Here is a 17,750-nt window from a genome sequence, read left to right as displayed (position 1 = left end):
GCACCACAGCTTTGCAGCTCAGCCTCCCTCCCGCTCCCAGCCTCTCCACACATCAGGGCCAGCGACAGCACTGTTTTCTGCTGGTTTCTGGCTAGACCATGACCCTAGAGCAGCTGGAGTGCAGGAAAGGGGTCCTCTTCACCAGCTTCTGTTACAGGCTCTAATGCCGCAGTCCTTTTTATAAATTCCCACTCAATTACTTTCTGTATTTTCTGAGCCCACTCCAAAACAGGGCTATTGCACTAGATCCTAACTTCTATAAGAAAAGTCTTCCTGGAGGTTGAATCTTTCCAGTTCAACCTCCCAAAGGCTTAGGATCATAGAAGAGTTGGTGGTACTTCCTACCAACTGCCTCCCCCCAACTCCATACAAAAGGCTGAAATCTCATTTTCCAGCTCCAAAACCATTAAAAACAGAAAATCATATTTTATTTACCATAAAGGGTTGATTTGTCACAAAAACACCAGTATAAAACATACACCAAGGTGTGCAGCTTGGGCAACAAGCCACTATCCACACTCCTTCATGTCCAGAAACAGTGACAAAGCCCTGAGAAGAAGTGGCAGCCAGAAACCCTGCTGCATTGTTCCCAAGGAACCATTATCACAGTAAGAGACGTTCCTCAGCACACAAAATGTATTCATTCAATTCATAGGTCTTTTTTCTTCTATGAGGAATTCGCTTGTATTATGAGTGAAGTCAGGTTCTCTTAACCTAACCCCCTCCTGCCTAGGTAGAAGCATAAGTCTGTGTTCCCAAATGCATTACAAATTTCCTAACTTTTCAATAATCTCATGATTTCAGCAAATTTTGGAGTAACAGCACTACAAGGCAGTTCTGACCTTTGCTTGGGGTAAAGTTCTGCTTCTTTTGGCTCTACCACAACACTGATAACACTGTTTGAATCTTTAAAAAGCACTTTGAGTCTCCTTTGGAAGGGAAAACCCAAGCCTGAGTGAAAGACGTAGAAAACAAACTGATAGGTAAAGCCTTGGTGAGTGTAGGAGAGCAGACGTGCCAGAAATCAATGGTTACTATTTCACTCTGCAGAGCCTAATGACAGAATATGGAAACGCGGCATTTTTTAATTATATAGACAGATGAATGCTGAGCATGGGGCATGACACAAAAGATGGCTCTTTGGGGATCCCAAGGGGAATAATGAGAAACAGAAAGAAGCCTGCTTTTCACCATGTTAAGGCCTTATTTCCTGTGACAGGAATTTTTTGCCACTCAATATTTAGATGCACAGACAACACACACACTGTAGTCAACATCAAATCCTGAGCAGCCTTACAGCACTGAGCAAGGCTTAGACAGAGGAAAATTATTCCTGTTCCCTGAGCTACAGTGCCAGGCACCAGCACACCCATTCACCTCTCTGCCAAACGCACACCACTGTGGATGGCAAAGCACAGCAGAAGGTAGTAACTGCCTGCAGCACATCGGGGCATGCAAGCACAGCACCTTTTGGCTCAAATTTGATGTAGCTGGGGAGCACCAGAATGTGTCTTTGTTCTCTTCCACACCCGTATCTGCAGTCCAGCTGGATACTGGTTGGATGGGGTTAAGCATGCCCAGTCCATCAGCCTGGGGAGCCTGCAATGCATTTTCCTGCCCTCTCAACCTAAATATCTGGGAAGATGTCAGTGCCTAACTTACCTGTTCCTCCCCAAACATACAGCATTAAAAATAAATAATATGGCTCACTTTCATTTGGGGGCTGGGTTTTGAAGGGCAGAGGGTTGATTTGCTTTTTGTCATTGTTGTTTTGCATTGTCACTTTCCAATAAGTAAATTAAAAACCACACATATGTTAAAAAAAAAGTCATCCAAATGGCCATCTCATTGTTGAGTGTATACAAAGCCAGCCACAGTAGGAATCTCGTGTTCCTTTTCCTTTTTGGGATCTACAATATGGCTGTATCTTTCTCCTCGGTGACATTCCAGGTAGGGACCCCAGTTTGCAGTGGGCCTGCAGCAGCTTACAATGCGCTGGAAAGAAAAAACAAGAGGCATTTGATGTCTACCTTAGTCTGGGCTATTTTTAAAGTTCAGTAAAGCTGTAACTCCAGATATGCCCTGCAACTCAACAAATGGCAAACAAATCACCAACGTTTTTTAAAATCATTCCAAATGTCTTTGGATTCAGTGGATTCTGGACACTGAAGTCAAACAAGCAGGCAAAGCTGTGACCAACAGGACTCTTTGGCAAAGCTTGGCAAGAAGAGCATACCTCAGGTCTTGCACTTGCTTGTTTCTGTGAGGAATGGGAGGCAAAACTCCAGAAAATGGTATGGGGATAGAAAGTGATAGAAATTCTTCAGAGAATTTAAAGCAGCTGGAATAACAAACAGAAACCATGAAAATCACTCTTGAATGTGTGGGTGCACTCCCAGAGAATTAGACTCCACCTTCTTATCAGAACACAGTAGGGTAAATTTGCCTCTGATGCAACTACAAGAGGTGTGTTTTGGTCTAAAAATCCCATTACCGAACACCTCAAAGAACTGAGCATGTTTTTGAGAAGAAAGCACAGGCGTTCCTGATAATGCCAAGGAAAGCAAGATTTGAGGCTATGGCAGCTTTTTTGTGCCCTTACCTGACAAAGGTTTCCTTCAGCTTTAACTATTTTTAGAATAGCAACAATGGGAATCCAGATGACGCAGAAGATAATCATGCACCAGCCAACAGCAGTTCCCCAGGCTGGATATGACACTGAGCCATAAGTGGGAGGTGAAAACGTGATCAAAGACCAGACCAAAATTGCCTATAAAAAAATGGCAAAAAAAATTAAGAGAGAAAAGCAGACTTCCAGCTAACTTGAACTTGCACTGTATTTCCAAGTTGGTTAACAAAAGGGCTAGCTTTCTGACTGCAAGAACAGTTGTGCAGTATTTGGTGTTCAGTCATGGTCAAGCAGTAAGACTGAAGGACGACACTGATATGCACCCTAACACTTTAAGTACATCTGTGTTTAAACAGAACTTGATCTCTGGGTTCTGTTGAAATCTTATGTTGGAGAATATATACGTTGCTGGATGAGCCCAGTACCTTTCTCTGTATGTTTTATATGTTCCCATGTTTCTTTATTTACAGGAATATGGGAAAGAATTTAAGATTAACTGTTGGCAAATATTGCTGCAGAATAAGATATTTCAGGAGCAGCATTTTCTAAACTGTTGTCCAGATTTAATCTGGACAGATTAAAGGTAATGTGCTGGCCAGAGTGACTTGCCACTGCTCCCGGATTTGAGATCTTAATAAATTCTCTCATAGTAACATAATCCAACCATCTACACTCACAATTAGAAGTAGAGGAGTAATGAAAAACTGAGACACACATAACAGGAGTCTCAGGCAGGGGAACAGCTGGACATCCAGAGAGCAAAACCAAGCCAGGGATCTGTCCCGAAAACGGAATTTCCCTCAAAGAGGAAAATTCTAGGTATTCAAAACATTTTCTCAGTCTGAAATGAAGATAATCCAGCTGCTAAGATGGACAATCTGGTTGCTCTGTATTACTCCTCGGAGCATAGACCCAGCTCACTAGCAACTGATCTGAAGGTCCAGCCTCTCCTGGAGAGGACCCAAGGAGGAGCGGTATGTATTGGAAAGCCCAGATAGCACGTAGTTTGCTTCACTGGCACAGCCATACCCTGTCCTTATACATAGGGCCTGGGCATTCAGCCCTGAATCTTCATGTGGAAACCTCTTCGATACCCAATTACTAAAGTTCGGTCACACTAACACAATCCAGTCATCTACACTCACCATTAACAGCACAGGAGTAATGAAAAACCAGCACATTCTCCACCACAGCCAGAATACACGGCTCTTCTTTCCAATCATCATTTCAATGTCTTCAATGAACCTGTTTCCTCCTGTTGAAAGACAATCGTAGGGTGCATTGTAAAGCAGGTGCCTCCCTTGCAGGTATGGTTACTCAAAAGGGATAGGAGAAAGGCAACAGTCAAGGTCAGTTTCTCCAGTTCTGTGGTAACCATTAAAGCTTTTCAGCCAGCTAAGTTATAAATGCCTTATTGCGGTAATTAATGTTTAGTACACACTGTGTCTGGGACTGCATAGTCAAATCATGGACTTTCAGTGCAAATAATTTACCATAAATGTAGATGATGCCTATTATCTCCAGGACTGCTGCAATAAGGATTCCCCATCCAGCACAGAAGTGATCTATTAGGTTAACCCAGTAAATTCCTGCCTGTAGAACAAACAATAGAGGTAAAAATGTACCTAGTCCCAGTACCCTGTAACATCTTTATGCAAATAAAATAAGTTGTGTTGCTCAAGCCAGTTTAACTAATCACCAGTCTGATTTTTTAAATTCCCAGTTCTCTAGGTTAAGTACTCATTTGTGAACATTATTTTGTTTAAATATCTCTATGTCAGGTTGAAAGGCACATCTGACAAAATGCTGTAGATCTGTATATTAATAACAAGAGATATGTATATGCAAAGTATATATAGACAGCTGAGAGCAAAATGTAAATTTGGAATTTACTGTATTAAAGCTGGTGCTGAAGTTTTAATACTGAGTGACAGCAACAGCTATACCAGTTATCAGTTCTGGTAGGCTTGTATACTCCTACACCCACAAGTTTTCCATGTGGATTAAACACAGCTTTAAACACCAGCATGCAATAGCAGGAAACAAACTTTAAGCCATTTCGCACTCTTGCGTAGTATGTCCTTCGCAAGTTTCCTTGCCATCTTGTTTCATAACTTATGGGCTTTGCTTGACCATACAACTGTCTTATTCACAACAATTATCTTCTTCACATTCTCAGTCTAATTACATACATAAATCTGCATTTCTAGATGGAGTCATTGCAATGAACCTTTATATCCTTGAAAGCAATTGCTCCAAGACACTGTACAAAGTGTACTGAAAATTCCTTTTATGTGTGTGCATATCTATATAGGTGTATATATATATTTATTTTCAGGAGAAGTAGCCATGCAATCTACAGATGCTTGTGAGCTAATAGGTTTTTATGACATGAATAGGCCATTTCTCAAATCCTGTCCTGTTTGGTAGTCAGTTCTGAACAAAAAGATCCCATCGGCATCTATTAGCGGTACCCACAGTGCTGCACACACACTGTATGCGTATGCTTAAGATTACACAAATAACCTCCTGAACTGAGGAGCAGTAAATCAGGTTGATGGTTCACAGGCTCTGTACAGGCCTTCTATTTAAAAGCACATCTCAGTTCAGTAATCACAGAAAACCTTAGGTTCTTCAAGCTTCCCTCTGGGAATTTCTTATTTGCATGTCCAGGCACACTGGCAGAATTCAAGAATCTCTCAGATTGATCCATGCAAACAGGAACAGTTGGAAAGGATATTCTGACTTGAGTTCATCACTTGCAGCATCACTAAACCCACTGCCACAAACGAATTTAATGTCTTACCTGAGTAACACAGATAAGACCGAGAAAGAAGAGCAATATGCACACACCCAGGGTCATAGGGATTCTTAACTTTTTCATCACTTCAGGATATATATCTTGTATGGTAGTTGTAAGTGTTTCTGCAAAGGAAGAAGTGTGGGTTTTGAGCAGAGGTAGCACAATTAAGAAAGGTAATGGTCATTCGAAAAGCCATGGGTTACTTAAAACCCCACTCACCTATGGTGGCAAACTGAGAGTCAAGGCCCAAGAGCAGGAGCATGAAGAAAAACAAGAAGGACCACAGAGGAGAAACTGGTAACTTGGAGAGAGCCTCTGGGTAGGCTACAAATGCCAGATCAAATCCTGGAAAGTAGTGGAAGGAAGGAGGTTATTGTCATGCCTTGGTCAAAGCAAGTGCCGATACCGACAGTGCCATGATCAGCCTACCTGAGTCCACGACCTCCGAGACGGGTCTCTCGGACACGAATGCCATATGTCCCAAGATGGAGAATATTGCAAACCCAGCAAATACGCTGGTGACACAGTTGATTACACAAACAAAAATAGCATCCGAGTAGCAGTTGTTGTGGAACTTATTATACGAAGACAAAGCAACAAGCCCACCCCATGCCACGGACAGGGAGTAGAATATCTGGGTGGCTGCATCTTTCCAAACCTACCGGAAATAAGAACATGGGAATTACTGTATTACTTACAGTACATATCATAAACATTTAAGTCTGCCCTCTGTTGAAGCTCCAGGGTTTTTCTACATTTAGCCTGAATATCTATTTCATGTGAATTTTAGAGTAGGTGGGATATAGCACACTGGTGACCTTGCAGTCTTAAGCACAAACAATGTCTTCTATGATTTCCAAAGGTCACATCCTGAACATGTTGCCAAATATTAAATCTTACTGGGCTAACCCTGAAAAAGAGATTAAATTCATTCACATATGTGGGTTGTCGAGATATGAATCTTGACACAGTGCCAACAAATAAGGAAAACCAGGACCAGGTTGCAGGAGTGAGAACTTCCATGTGCTCTCCCACTTGTGCTCCTTACACCGTTACCCAGACAAACCACTTCTGCCTCTGCTGCAGCCCCTCAGCACCAAATGCTCACATAAAATACCACAAATAAGTATCACACATAATGTCTGCTTTTGAAAACTGAACTAATGTTGGCATGAGCCAGAACAAAAAAATCCAGGCTTCCTTTGCACAAGGTGCCCTTCTCAGTCCACCTAATTTCCCAAGCTAATTTCCTGGGCAAGGCACAGCCTGCATTTCAAATTCAGTGGTCCCTCCAACCTTCTGATAAAGTCTCTTGACGTTATCAGCAACCAAAGGAAGTGGGACACATGTGAGAGCAACACTTGATCCCACAGCAAGAACTTTCTCGGCAGGCCTTGCTAAGATGAAACTCCAGCATGACCCCCGAGAGCTGCTCAGAGGCAATACTGCAGTTGTCGTCACTGTCGGGTGTGGCAGGGAGGGGTAGAGGGTGGCTGTTTTTTCGATTGAGAGTAGCTAGAATAGGGGCTTGGACTTCCGATAGAGCTGGGGGTTGCTGAAAAAAACAGAACCCAGCTGCAGATACAAAATGCAGGGCAGGACACGAAGAAGCACCTGACTGGATAAAAAAGAAGTTGCTCTGTAAGTTACAAGCCCATAGGACGACAGAAGCGCATCATGCTTCCGGGGCTGACACTACCTCTCACCTCTGCCTCCATCAGCTTGGTGATGTTGGACTGTCTCCCAATATAGTATTCGATGCCATCCAGAGCACCTTCCAGGGTGGCACCTCGCACCAGCAAGATGAGCAGGATGACATACGGGAAGAGTGCGGTAAAGTAGACGACCTGCAGAAAGAAGCGCAGGGACACACATTAGAAGTGAGGAGATGCACAAACCTCCATCCAGGAGGAATGGCCAGGTTTTAAGCTAAGGTCTGCTGATACAAATGAAAAACAGGCAATCGGGGAAGTGAATGCACGCCAAGCACTAAACCATCTGGCTTAGCCAGTTCTGGAGCTGCATTCCAGCAGAAGCAGAAGGCCCAAGCCACATATCCACTTTTCAGACAGCACTTGACTAGTTTCAGAAATGTGTTTTCTGACATGATTTACTGCTGTAGCAAGGCCTGGACTCAACTACCCCAGAGGTCTCTTGCTAGGCAATGCTTCTAGCAAATGCAAACTGAAAGCCAGTCAAAATTAGGTGACCAGGATGGAATTATCTCCTGCTGAGATTGTGGTGGGGGGAAGCACCATGCTGGAAGCTTTCTTTACTTTACTGGGAACAAGGACCTTCAGGTTCTCTTGGACACAGATCTTTTTTGTTGTTTGTTTACACAATTTCTAGCGTGATGGGATCCAGGCTAGAAATAGGGCTAAGCAGTGCTATTATCATGCAGGCTACATTCAACAATACTCTTGTTTCTTGAGTCTTAGTTTCAGTGTTACGCAGACAGATAATTGACCTGGTACTGCTGGTTACGCCAAGCCATAGCATTGCGCCATCATATGGCGAGTCTGCCATTTCTGAAGACCTCCTTCATATTTGCCCGGAATAGTCAATTCTCTCTGCTCTTCCTCTTTGCCTTGTTCCTGCCCAGCAAGATTCTTCTGAGTCTTACCTTACTCCTCAAAGAGGCTTACCTTCATGCCAGAAGAGAAGTGACAACAGGAAGAGCCAATTGCCAGGAACCCAAAGGATGTGAGTTTAAGAGGAGCCATGAGGCAGAACAACTGTGGCTGGGAAAGCATAGATACTCCACCCTGAAGTGCTGAGACGGAGGGCAGGAAGCTCCAAATAGAAAGCAGAATAGCAGGAGACATCAGACTGAGGAGAGGAAGACAGGCAGTGAGGAACCATGGAAAGGCACAATAACAGAAGGAATCGAAAGGAAAAAAAAAAAAAAAAAACCTACACCACACAGTGCAGGAGTGAGAGAAAGAATGAAGGCAACAGAGACTGAAGAAGTAAGCAATAGACATGCAACATGGAGGTAAGAAAGGAGTATGGGGAGGAAGAAACTGAACCAGGAAAAGGGCCTCAGGCAGGAAAGAATGAAATTCAGCCTGCCTGAAGCAACTTGGCTAGGAGCCAACCTAGCCCAAGGAAAACTCCAGGCAGCCGTGCTCCAGCACATGGAAATGGGAGCTCAGCAGAGCCAGAGTCTGAAAACAAGCACCTATAGACCTAGTCCCTAAAAGCAGCTTGAAATCTTAAGTACCAACAACATTTCACAATCTGGTAAGAACCTGCACATGCACATCTGTTCACAGGACTCGACCTGTATTGTCCAAACACCTCAACTAGTCTGGAGGTGCAAATAATTACCAGGTGTTCCCAGGGTGTGTGCGCACATGTGCGGTCACAGGCACATGTCTGTCATAACAGGCCAGGTGACTGCCAAAACTCAGCTGGAATCACCCGCATGACAGCAAGATCCCCAAATACATGGCAGCCCTGATGGAGCTAAGAGACCCATGTGTTAAGTAATTGCTGTGTAATCAGCACCTTACTCATATTTTATGTAACAGTTATGAAGCCAAGGAACAGAAAGAAAGTCTAATGCTGAGTCCAGCAGAGGGTAGTGAGTTCGGACTGCATCCTGCCTTGTGCTAACCTTCCCTGAGTCCAACTGACATTGGAAGGGCAGATCAGGCCAAAAGTCTGCTAGTTGCCCTTCCTAACTTACCTTTCCAGAAGATTTTATTCCTTTAAACAGTGCAGCTCCAACAATCATCCAGGACAGCAGGAGGCAGAGAGCCAGGTACCACACGATGTGACCAGTCTCATCCAACCCACTGGAGCGCTGGAGAGCCACTTTACTGAAAGCACAAAACGCTGCAATGAGAAGAGGGCGACAGCAGCACACACTCCTCCTCTTCAGCCACTTCTTGGAGGAAAGTGAGCTTGTTTCTGCAGATATTACAAGGCCCTGCAGCCGATTCCATGAGCGTGCAGTTAGAATTGCATGATTTGCATGGAAAAACTGAATATTTAACTGCTTTTTTCCCCTCTTTTTAAAGTCTACCAGCCCTCAGCTCTCTATACAGCTCCCATCAGGCCTACCTCAGCTCTTTCTTGTTCACCATGAAATTCTGATAGCAAGAAAAGAGTCCATAAGAAGAATTAGTTCCCAGAAACCCAAGGAACATGAGGCAAGTTGAAACCACGTGGCTAAAGAAATGGCAATTTCACAACAGGCCCAGATTCAGAATAAGGTGAATATATTTTGCACAGTAACTCCTAAAAAAAGTATATGCTATACATAAAGATGCTAAGTAGTCCCTACCAGGACTCCAGAGAAGAGGGGGACTTTAAGCTGGAGTATTTTTCAGTTTGCTACAGGTTGACTCTTTTGCTTCTAATTTTTTTATTTTTTAAAGGGCCCAGACTCATCAATTAAATTTTAAGTCCTCTCTGCACAGATTTGCATGCCCACCCCCCTTGACTAGATTGTTTCTGGACAGCAAGGTAAGACAAAAAATAGAAGATACATTCAAAACCACAATGCATAATAAATGCATTTTTAGCAATTTCTTTAAAATATTTACTTACTTCCAGTATTGCTCACTGGGAAATTGCACTGGTTTGTAGTGCACAGTGCCATTCATACATGTGAGGTTGTTGCTTGTGATGAACGAGTAGTTTGCATGAATGATTTCTCCATGTAAGGTTGCATTGCAGTCGCTTACTGAAAGAAAGCAAGCAAGAAAAAGGGATTGTTAACACAGTGATGACTATTATAAAAATCAGACTGTTACAGCAAATGCATTTTCTAAACAGTTACAGCTTCAGTTTGCCTGCTAACAATATCTAGATACAAATCTGAACTATCACTTGCAGCTGTGACTTTTACTTTGTAAATCAAAAGACCAAGAATCTGGTGTGCTCAGCTCTACCTTTCACTTATCGTAAGGAATACTTGCAAAAATCAGAACTGAGGATAGTTAAGAATGTAGCCTTGGTTATTCTATGAAAACCTTTGTCCCAAACCAAGGTTACACACAGATCATCCTCTAGCAACTTCATCTTAGCATGGCAGAGGGCTTACTAGAGCTCTTTAAACATTTTCCTTAGCGGGGGGCGGTGCAGGGGTGGGCACTGTTTAGTTTTGTTTGCGTTGGGATACTTTTTACAGAACATACAGTAAAGAACACTATATCAGCATTTACTGGAAAAGTCTTGTTGAAGCCTATTTCAGGACAGCTTCTTCAGTTCAGTTTTGTACTCCTCCCGCACTTACAAATTTTGAGCTAAAATATTTTTGTTTAGCCCATAAGCAAGCGTCAACTTTTTGTTAAATAAAGCACCTCAACTTCATTTTATAAAACCTATGAACCTTAGAAGAGATTTTCAGATATATGGTTGAGAGTTACAATTACATTAACACTTGGCAACACATTTCCAGCTACTAACTACTAATTATCTCACCAACTTCACCTTTGCCTTAAACTGGTCTGATACGGAAACTGGTGAGATAACAAGTGTTTGGTCGTACATGTGTCACCAAACATCAAGAACAATAGCGTGGAGATATGTTCTAGAGAGTTAATAAAGTGTGAAACCAGTGCCTCACTGGTGCTCATGATTACCATAGCCACAGGGGAGGCAAGGGGTAATGAAAGAACCGCCGATAAAAGCTACAGCAATACTCTTCCTTCAGGTAAGGAAGGTATTTGCTTTGCCATGAAGCCTGATAAAATGGAAATGCAGTATTTCTGGGGACTGTATGTGCTAGAAGAAACCTTAGATTTAAAGGAGAATAAAAAGGATCCAACAAGGAGGTTTCAGCCCAGCTTCCTCTAGATTTCCCAAGCACCCAGAACTGGTGGCAGGGAAGCAGACAACCATCAGTCCCCTGTGTTCAGAGACAAAACTCCAGGAAGGACTTTTCAAGCCACGGGTAGCTGTCTTGCTCCTGTAATTTCTCCCAGAAAACAGTACGAAGTACAAGTACCCAAGACAGTAATATTAAGCCCTATCTGTTAAGTACGGTACCTAATCGTATTTTGCTGCAGAACTCATCTGCCCAGGAAAAGCAATCTGACCACGGTAGCACTTTTTGAAATGAGGCAAATAAGTAGTAGAGTGCGTAAGCAATGATAACGTTGTAGTAGATCGACACAAATGTTGAGATGATGACCATCGTGATGCCCACTCCTAGGAAAGAGAAAGACACAATGTCTTAACTACCCCAAACTTGGGTTGGAAAAAAAAAAAGTGAATAGCCTTCACTTGACTTTTAAAAGGCTACTTGGGAAGAAGTTGAGGTTGTTCTTTGTTTAAAATACTTTTTAACAGCAACCAACCAGAGAAAGGGTAAAGCCATGAAATGAGAGTTATGATCCAAACTGACCATCTCAAACTCTGTCAAAACCACATATGAATCAGGCCCACAGAAAAATTGGACTAGTCGCTAAGTCCAAGTCTAAAGGAGAAATTCAGTATTTTGTTCTCTCCCAGTTCAGTGGGAAGCCTTGATTGCTTAGTAAAATAAAAGGAACTACACAAAAACCAGGACTGACCAAGTAATTTTAAAGATCTCATTGTAATGTATAGTTTTGCCAATAAAGGAGAAGCAACACAGAACAATAAATCTGTGCCAATAATACTGTTCTCCTCCTTTGTTAAAATGAACTTTGTTCTGCAAGTTTGGGAAAGTCTGCCAAACTGTCCTAATCATCTTAGAGACTATATCTAAGTTTATATCTTCACAGACACATAAAAGATTTGCTGTGTCTATAGACTTTTGCTTTAAAGTTAAATACACTGCACTTGTGAAAGGTTGTTCGCACTGCAGAACAGAGACTGGCAAAAAGAGTAAGCGTTCAGGCAACCAGCCAGACTGTAATCCCTTTTGTTTCTGTAGAAGGTGGGAAGTGAAATTCTTATTGCATCAGAAAGAAACTTCCTTGTTCCTACATTAATTCCTCTGGTAGATAAAGAGGACAAACAAGACCAATTGCATAGTCCTTTACGCCCATCAGTACAGGACCTGGATGGATAGGAGCGAGTAAAGCACATAGTTATTTGTTTCCAATCACATAAATCTCCCTATGAAATTCAAACCCTCACAGAGATAGGCAAACTACCACTACAGAGTGCAACTGTTTCTCTTATCACAAGAGGCACCTCACCTTACAAAGCCAGAGTTGAGCCTATTTTAATCACACCAGCAGATGACTCCCAAGGCAGCGAGTTGGATGAATACATGCACAGCATTGCATAAAGCAGTCAGATGCACGTGCCTGTGCCAACGCTGGCAGCCAAATACAGAATTAACCCATCCAACATGGAACTGCCTTGCAAGCTACATAGGATGTAAAGTGTGAAGAAACAGCAATAAAGTTAACTTCTAAAAATTATTTTCAATCTGTTGCACACAGTGCCAGGTGTTTAACTGAGGTTTTCCCTCAAACAGCAAACAGAGTGATTTTCTTCTGCCTGGACGGCTGCAGTTAGGGTGGTGTGCTGCATGACCCCAGGAGAATCATTGATAAAACCTCTCATAATTGACAACCTTTCTGGGGAAATCTTTAATCCACATCTGTTTATTAATTGAATAATAAGGAAGATCTACCTGGGAACATAATACTGACCTTGTAACATTGGGAATAGTCTCTACGAAGAAAACGGCTTCTCAGAATTAGTAACTTTGTGAAGAAATCATTAACTCACATCTGTTTATTACTAGAATAAAAAAGATTAAGGAAACATAACAATACCAACCTTGAAACAATGGTAATATTCTCCAGATGGAAATTGGCCCTAGGCTGGCAAACTGCCCAAGGGAACATTCCATGAAAAATAAGGGCAAGCCAGCTAATGCCAACATCAGGGTGTACGGGATTAGAAAAGCACCTGAGGGAGAGAGGGGAAAAAAAACCACAACACACACACAGAAAACAATGAATCTTTCAGTATTCACCACAGTTCTATCACATTTTATACTCCCCTTTTTCCCCCGCCTCAAATATCCCACTGTGGGGTTTTTTGCTTTTTGCAGAATAGAGGGATTTGTTTCCAAATCCTGTTTTCTGTAAGACTAAATAGGATGTGTGATGAAAAGACACAGATTACCAGGAGAACTGGTGATTTACATGGGATGGCTTCTCTTATAGAATTGAAAGGATTTTACAAAACCTATCGAAGACATACTGCTCTCATACAAGCAGGAACACTGCTCAGCTGTAGACACCATTGGCTTTGTCTGCTTTCTATTTCATCTTCCAGCTTTTAATTTAAAAAGGAACAGAACCATTCCTCATGTACTTGGCTGTGACTTGCAGTTGTCCTGTACAGCTACTGGACATCAAAGCATGAAAATTATTTTCTATGGTTGGCTGACTCCTGTGTCAAACAGCATCTCTGCGTGGTTCTTGTTCAAGTCCATTTTAAAGTGCACATTAACCTGATATCAATGAGAGCCCTGTTCTGTGAAAGGGACTGGAACTTCTTTGTGTGCATGCAGAAGACAGGGCAAGTGAGAACACAGGTGTCCTAAGCACGACCCGATACCCCCGCAGAAATCGTCCTCTTCACTCTCATTGAACTTAAAGCAGTTGAGGACCCAGTTCTGCAAGGAACTGCAAATACCTGCTGTAATTTAAGGAAGTAAATAGTCCCACAGAATTAACTGAATTACTCCTGTGTTTCAAAACAAGGATGTAACAGTTGTCTTTATCAATCGTGGGCAAGGGGCACAGAGCAGGATATAAGCAGCAGCACAAATATGCTTTAAATGCAAAGCTTCCTGCTGCAGCAGATCAGAAAAAAGCATCAAGTAGCAGGGCCAATGTCATGACTTATTTTGTTTTTACAATTTTCTTCAACAAAACTGTAAGTAACGCAACCCAGCCAAACTCACTCCAATAAAACTTCTGTACCAAGAATGCCACCTTGTGTTCCATGCGCAACTGTATGGGCTGTGCTGCATTTACAGTCCAGAATTCGACTTTCAGTGACTGTCAGGCAGAGCAAATAAGTACATACAGTAAGTCTTCTGCAGTTACTTGGCGTTTACGCTGTCTTTAATTACCAGTGGTTGCCTGGCAAGTAGACAAAGCTCTGGAATAGCAGCCAGGGAAACTGGTGCCTCTATTTGGCTTTGCCACTAGTGCATTGTGTAAGCAGGTAGAGGCTCTCTCTGCCTCACACTTCCCAAGTATCTGATGGGGATAATTATTGAGCTTAGGTAATTATTCCAGCTTAGCTTGTTTGCCTGGCAAAACAAAGGTTGAGAGGGGATTCAATTGCTCTCTATAAACATATCAGGGAGGTAAGCACTGTGGAGGGAGAACAGCTATTTAGGTAAGTAGAGGATATTGGCACATTGACAAAAAGATGCAATGTCGGTCCTGAGTAAATCAGAAGAGTTCTGGAATTCTCAGGTGGAAGTTTGCAATTAAAACTAAATACTATTTCCCTGCTCAGCTGGTACCCAAAAAGCACAGAGATGCCTCTTACTCCTTTTCCCATTCCCATCAGCAGGCACTATCCCACTTCCCAGGGCAATGCTCACATCCAGCTTTGACAAAACGTGCCCAACCTCAGGGCTGGCCCTTGGAGCTGGCCATCCTCTCTCTTGGGATAGCAAGGTGTGCCCACCCAACACTGCCATTCAATACAGGTACCTCCGCCATTCTGGTAGGTGAGATATGGAAACCGCCAGACGTTGCCCAGGCCCACAGCATAGCCCACCATGGAGAGCAGGTAGTCGCCTTTGTTTGACCAGTTGCCACGCTCCAAGTTCTCATCACTGTGACTGGCATGGGCATCTTTTTCATTCGACAAACTGAAGTCCTTGGAAGAGAAGAAGAGGGAAGGCTCAGGATCGCCCCATAGGCAAGCAGGGCAGTCATATCCTCATTTCTCCTTGGCATCGCTGGGCAGGGCAGCTAAACACGGTGGGCAGAGCCAGGTGGGCTGCCAGTCCAGCTGATCCCCGGCAGGACAGCATGGACCTGTTAGAGAGGGTCCCACCAGAGAGCCCAAACAACCTTCATGGCCAATTTTGCCCTGCTCCTACCTTAGTCCCCTGTGCTGTCAGCTCCTGGGGGCAGCACCTCCAGGGTCTCCCCTACTCTGCCCCTGCACATGCCCAGATGCCCCCAATACCTGTTCAGATGTTCACGCCAGCACATACCTGTATACCCACTTTAAAAACACCTGTCCAAGTGCCTTTCACACCTGCCCAAGTGCCCCCATACCTGCCCAGGTGCTCATCCCTCTTTACCTAGCCCAGTGCCCCCATATTCCCATACCTGTCTGGATCTCACCTGCTCAGATAATTTCATACCTGGCCAGGTGCACCATAACTCACCTGCCCAGTGCTCCCATAGCTGCCCAGGTACCTGCACCCTACTTGCCCAAGTGTCCCTATGCCTACTGGGCACCTTCATACCCTACCTGCTCAGATGCACCCGCATCTGCCTGTGTTCTCCCACACCTGCCCAGGTGCCCCCTTACCCCACGTGCCCGGGTACCCCCAATATCCCACCTGCCCAGGTGTCCCCATACCTGCCCAGGTGTCCCCATACCCCACCTGTCCGGGAGGTCAGCCACCCCCCGGCCCCCTCACCTTCTTCTTCCCGCAGGAGAGGAAGCCGGGCAGGCTGAGCATCCCCATAGCCGCCGGTGCCGGAGTCGCTCCGCTCTGCCCGCGCCGGCCGGCGTCCGGCCCTTTATCGAGCCGCCTCCCGCCCGCCTCCCTGCCGGGAACCGCGGCCCCTGGGCTGCCCCGCGGCCCGGGCGGGGCCGCCGGGGATGCGGCACCTCCCGCCCCCGGGGCACCCCCTCGCCGCCCGCCCCAGCCCCGTGCCCGCTTCCCCGCCCGCTGACCCTCCTCCAGGCCCGCGCCCACTTCCTTGGGAACACCCACCTGCCTAACCCTGCCCGGCCTCCTGCCCACTTCCCCTCCTAACCACCCCCTGCCCTCCACACGCCCTCCCCTCCCCTCCCCTCCTCACCTTACCCCGACCCACTTCCCCTGCCACGCACCCGCCTGGGCTCGCTCACTCCCTCAGCCCGGGCTCTTCAGCCCTCCTTGCATCCTTGCCTACCCACCTCTTTGACCCCCACCTTCCCCTTCTAACATGTCCCCCACTCCTTGCCCTTCCTCTCCCTCTGCCGGTACCTACCTACCCACACACCCACCCCCTTTTCTTCTACCTACAGGGCTGCCAACACCCCATCACACACTGACCCTCTCCTGAGCACCACACACCTGCCTGAACAGCTGACCCTGCTACCTCCCTATTCCTCCCCACAGAGCCGCTGCCCAGCTACCTCACCTGCCTCACCTACATTCACTCGCCCAGAGACCCTGCTCATGGTTCTGTCTCCACCCATACCTGCCTCTGACTCCTTCTTAACCTGCTCCATGCTGGACTCTAGGCTCAGGAGACGCACGAAAGCAAAGGGCACAAGAGGGTTAAAAAGTATGGAAATTTCAGCTTCTAAACATGACAGGCACAGAAAGGGCAGGTCATAAAAGCAAAGCCATCTCCAGAGGAGGAATTTAACGAGCAACAACTTAAGGACCTTTTGTGAAGCACTCCCCTGCTTCACCCACCAAAGTGACCTTCCCCAGGCACCCCCTAAGGACCCTTCATGTACAGGCAGAAGGGGACACTGGTTGACTGGCTGCTTAATTGCTCTCCTCCATTTCTAACTGCTCTTTTCCATGGCTCGCTCAGATCCACACCATGACAAACACACTTTCTGTCCTCAATTAGCGGGACTTTTTGTTGAGTAAAGTGCTACCCAGCATGGCTCGATCTAGCCACGACTAAGAGGTATATCAGGAGTGAGAAGCCTGTGTGGCAGCGTCTGAAAGGTAGGAAGGTAAAATCAGATTGTATTTCGTCATCCTGTGCAGCAGGTTCTCTAGAAAACTTCTATTTTAGAAGCTGGAAGGATGCCAGAATACTCTGTCTTTGGAAAAAAATGTAAGTACAAGTGTAGTGTCCTGGCAGGACACAGGCTTTGGGGAGAATAAATAAAAGTAATTGAGGAAAACACTCCCTCACAAGTTGCCTGGGAATTCTGGATTCAAATGACCAAGCCACAATGCCAAACACAAACCTTCAGGCTAGTTCTGTATGAAACAATACAAAACCCACCCACACCGAGGACACACTGAGAAATCAGTCAATATTCTTCCAAAGCCTATCCGAGTTGTACATAGACTAAATTAACCTTTTTGACAATCCTGATCTGAGTTACGAATTTGAAATAAAATGAGATAGCATGGTTTTGGTTTGGATTCTGGGTAACTTCAGTATCTGTGGGTCACTATCTCCCCAGGGGGAAACA

The 17,750-nt window shown here is 44.7% G+C and overlaps 1 protein-coding gene across 1 annotated transcript; it reads right to left on the bottom strand.

Moving 5' to 3' along the window:
* Positions 1 to 406: 406 nt before the first annotated feature.
* SLC6A14 (solute carrier family 6 member 14) lies at positions 407 to 16,101 on the bottom strand. The gene is made up of 14 exons (XM_076346881.1): positions 16,015 to 16,101; positions 15,068 to 15,236; positions 13,164 to 13,295; positions 11,433 to 11,594; positions 9,990 to 10,125; positions 9,124 to 9,256; positions 7,139 to 7,279; positions 5,862 to 6,090; positions 5,652 to 5,777; positions 5,436 to 5,554; positions 4,123 to 4,222; positions 3,775 to 3,884; positions 2,603 to 2,770; positions 407 to 1,995 (listed from the first exon to the last, which is right to left on the bottom strand). Exons 1-14 carry the CDS (start codon positions 16,060 to 16,062, stop codon positions 1,846 to 1,848), a joined length of 1,923 nt encoding a protein of 640 aa, XP_076202996.1. The 5' UTR covers positions 16,063 to 16,101; the 3' UTR covers positions 407 to 1,845.
* Between the last annotated feature and the right edge of the window lie 1,649 nt (positions 16,102 to 17,750).

Source organism: Aptenodytes patagonicus, chromosome 9 (assembly GCF_965638725.1).
Source record: "Aptenodytes patagonicus chromosome 9, bAptPat1.pri.cur, whole genome shotgun sequence".
Lineage (NCBI taxonomy): Eukaryota > Metazoa > Chordata > Aves > Sphenisciformes > Spheniscidae > Aptenodytes > Aptenodytes patagonicus.
This window is presented reverse-complemented; position numbering and strand designations above follow the sequence as displayed.

Bases quoted from the DNA above. Each gene is read 5' to 3' on its own strand.
- SLC6A14 (XM_076346881.1), bottom strand. From the start codon at position 16,062: ATGGGGATGCTCAGCCTGCCCGGCTTCCTCTCCTGCGGGAAGAAGAAG. The intron at 6,091-7,138 runs GTGAGAGGTAGT...TATTTCCGGTAG, and splicing joins CCAAGCTGATGGAGGCAGAG to GTTTGGAAAGATGCAGCCAC. The intron at 5,555-5,651 runs GTGAGTGGGGTT...CTTCCTTTGCAG, and splicing joins CTCTCAGTTTGCCACCATAG to AAACACTTACAACTACCATA.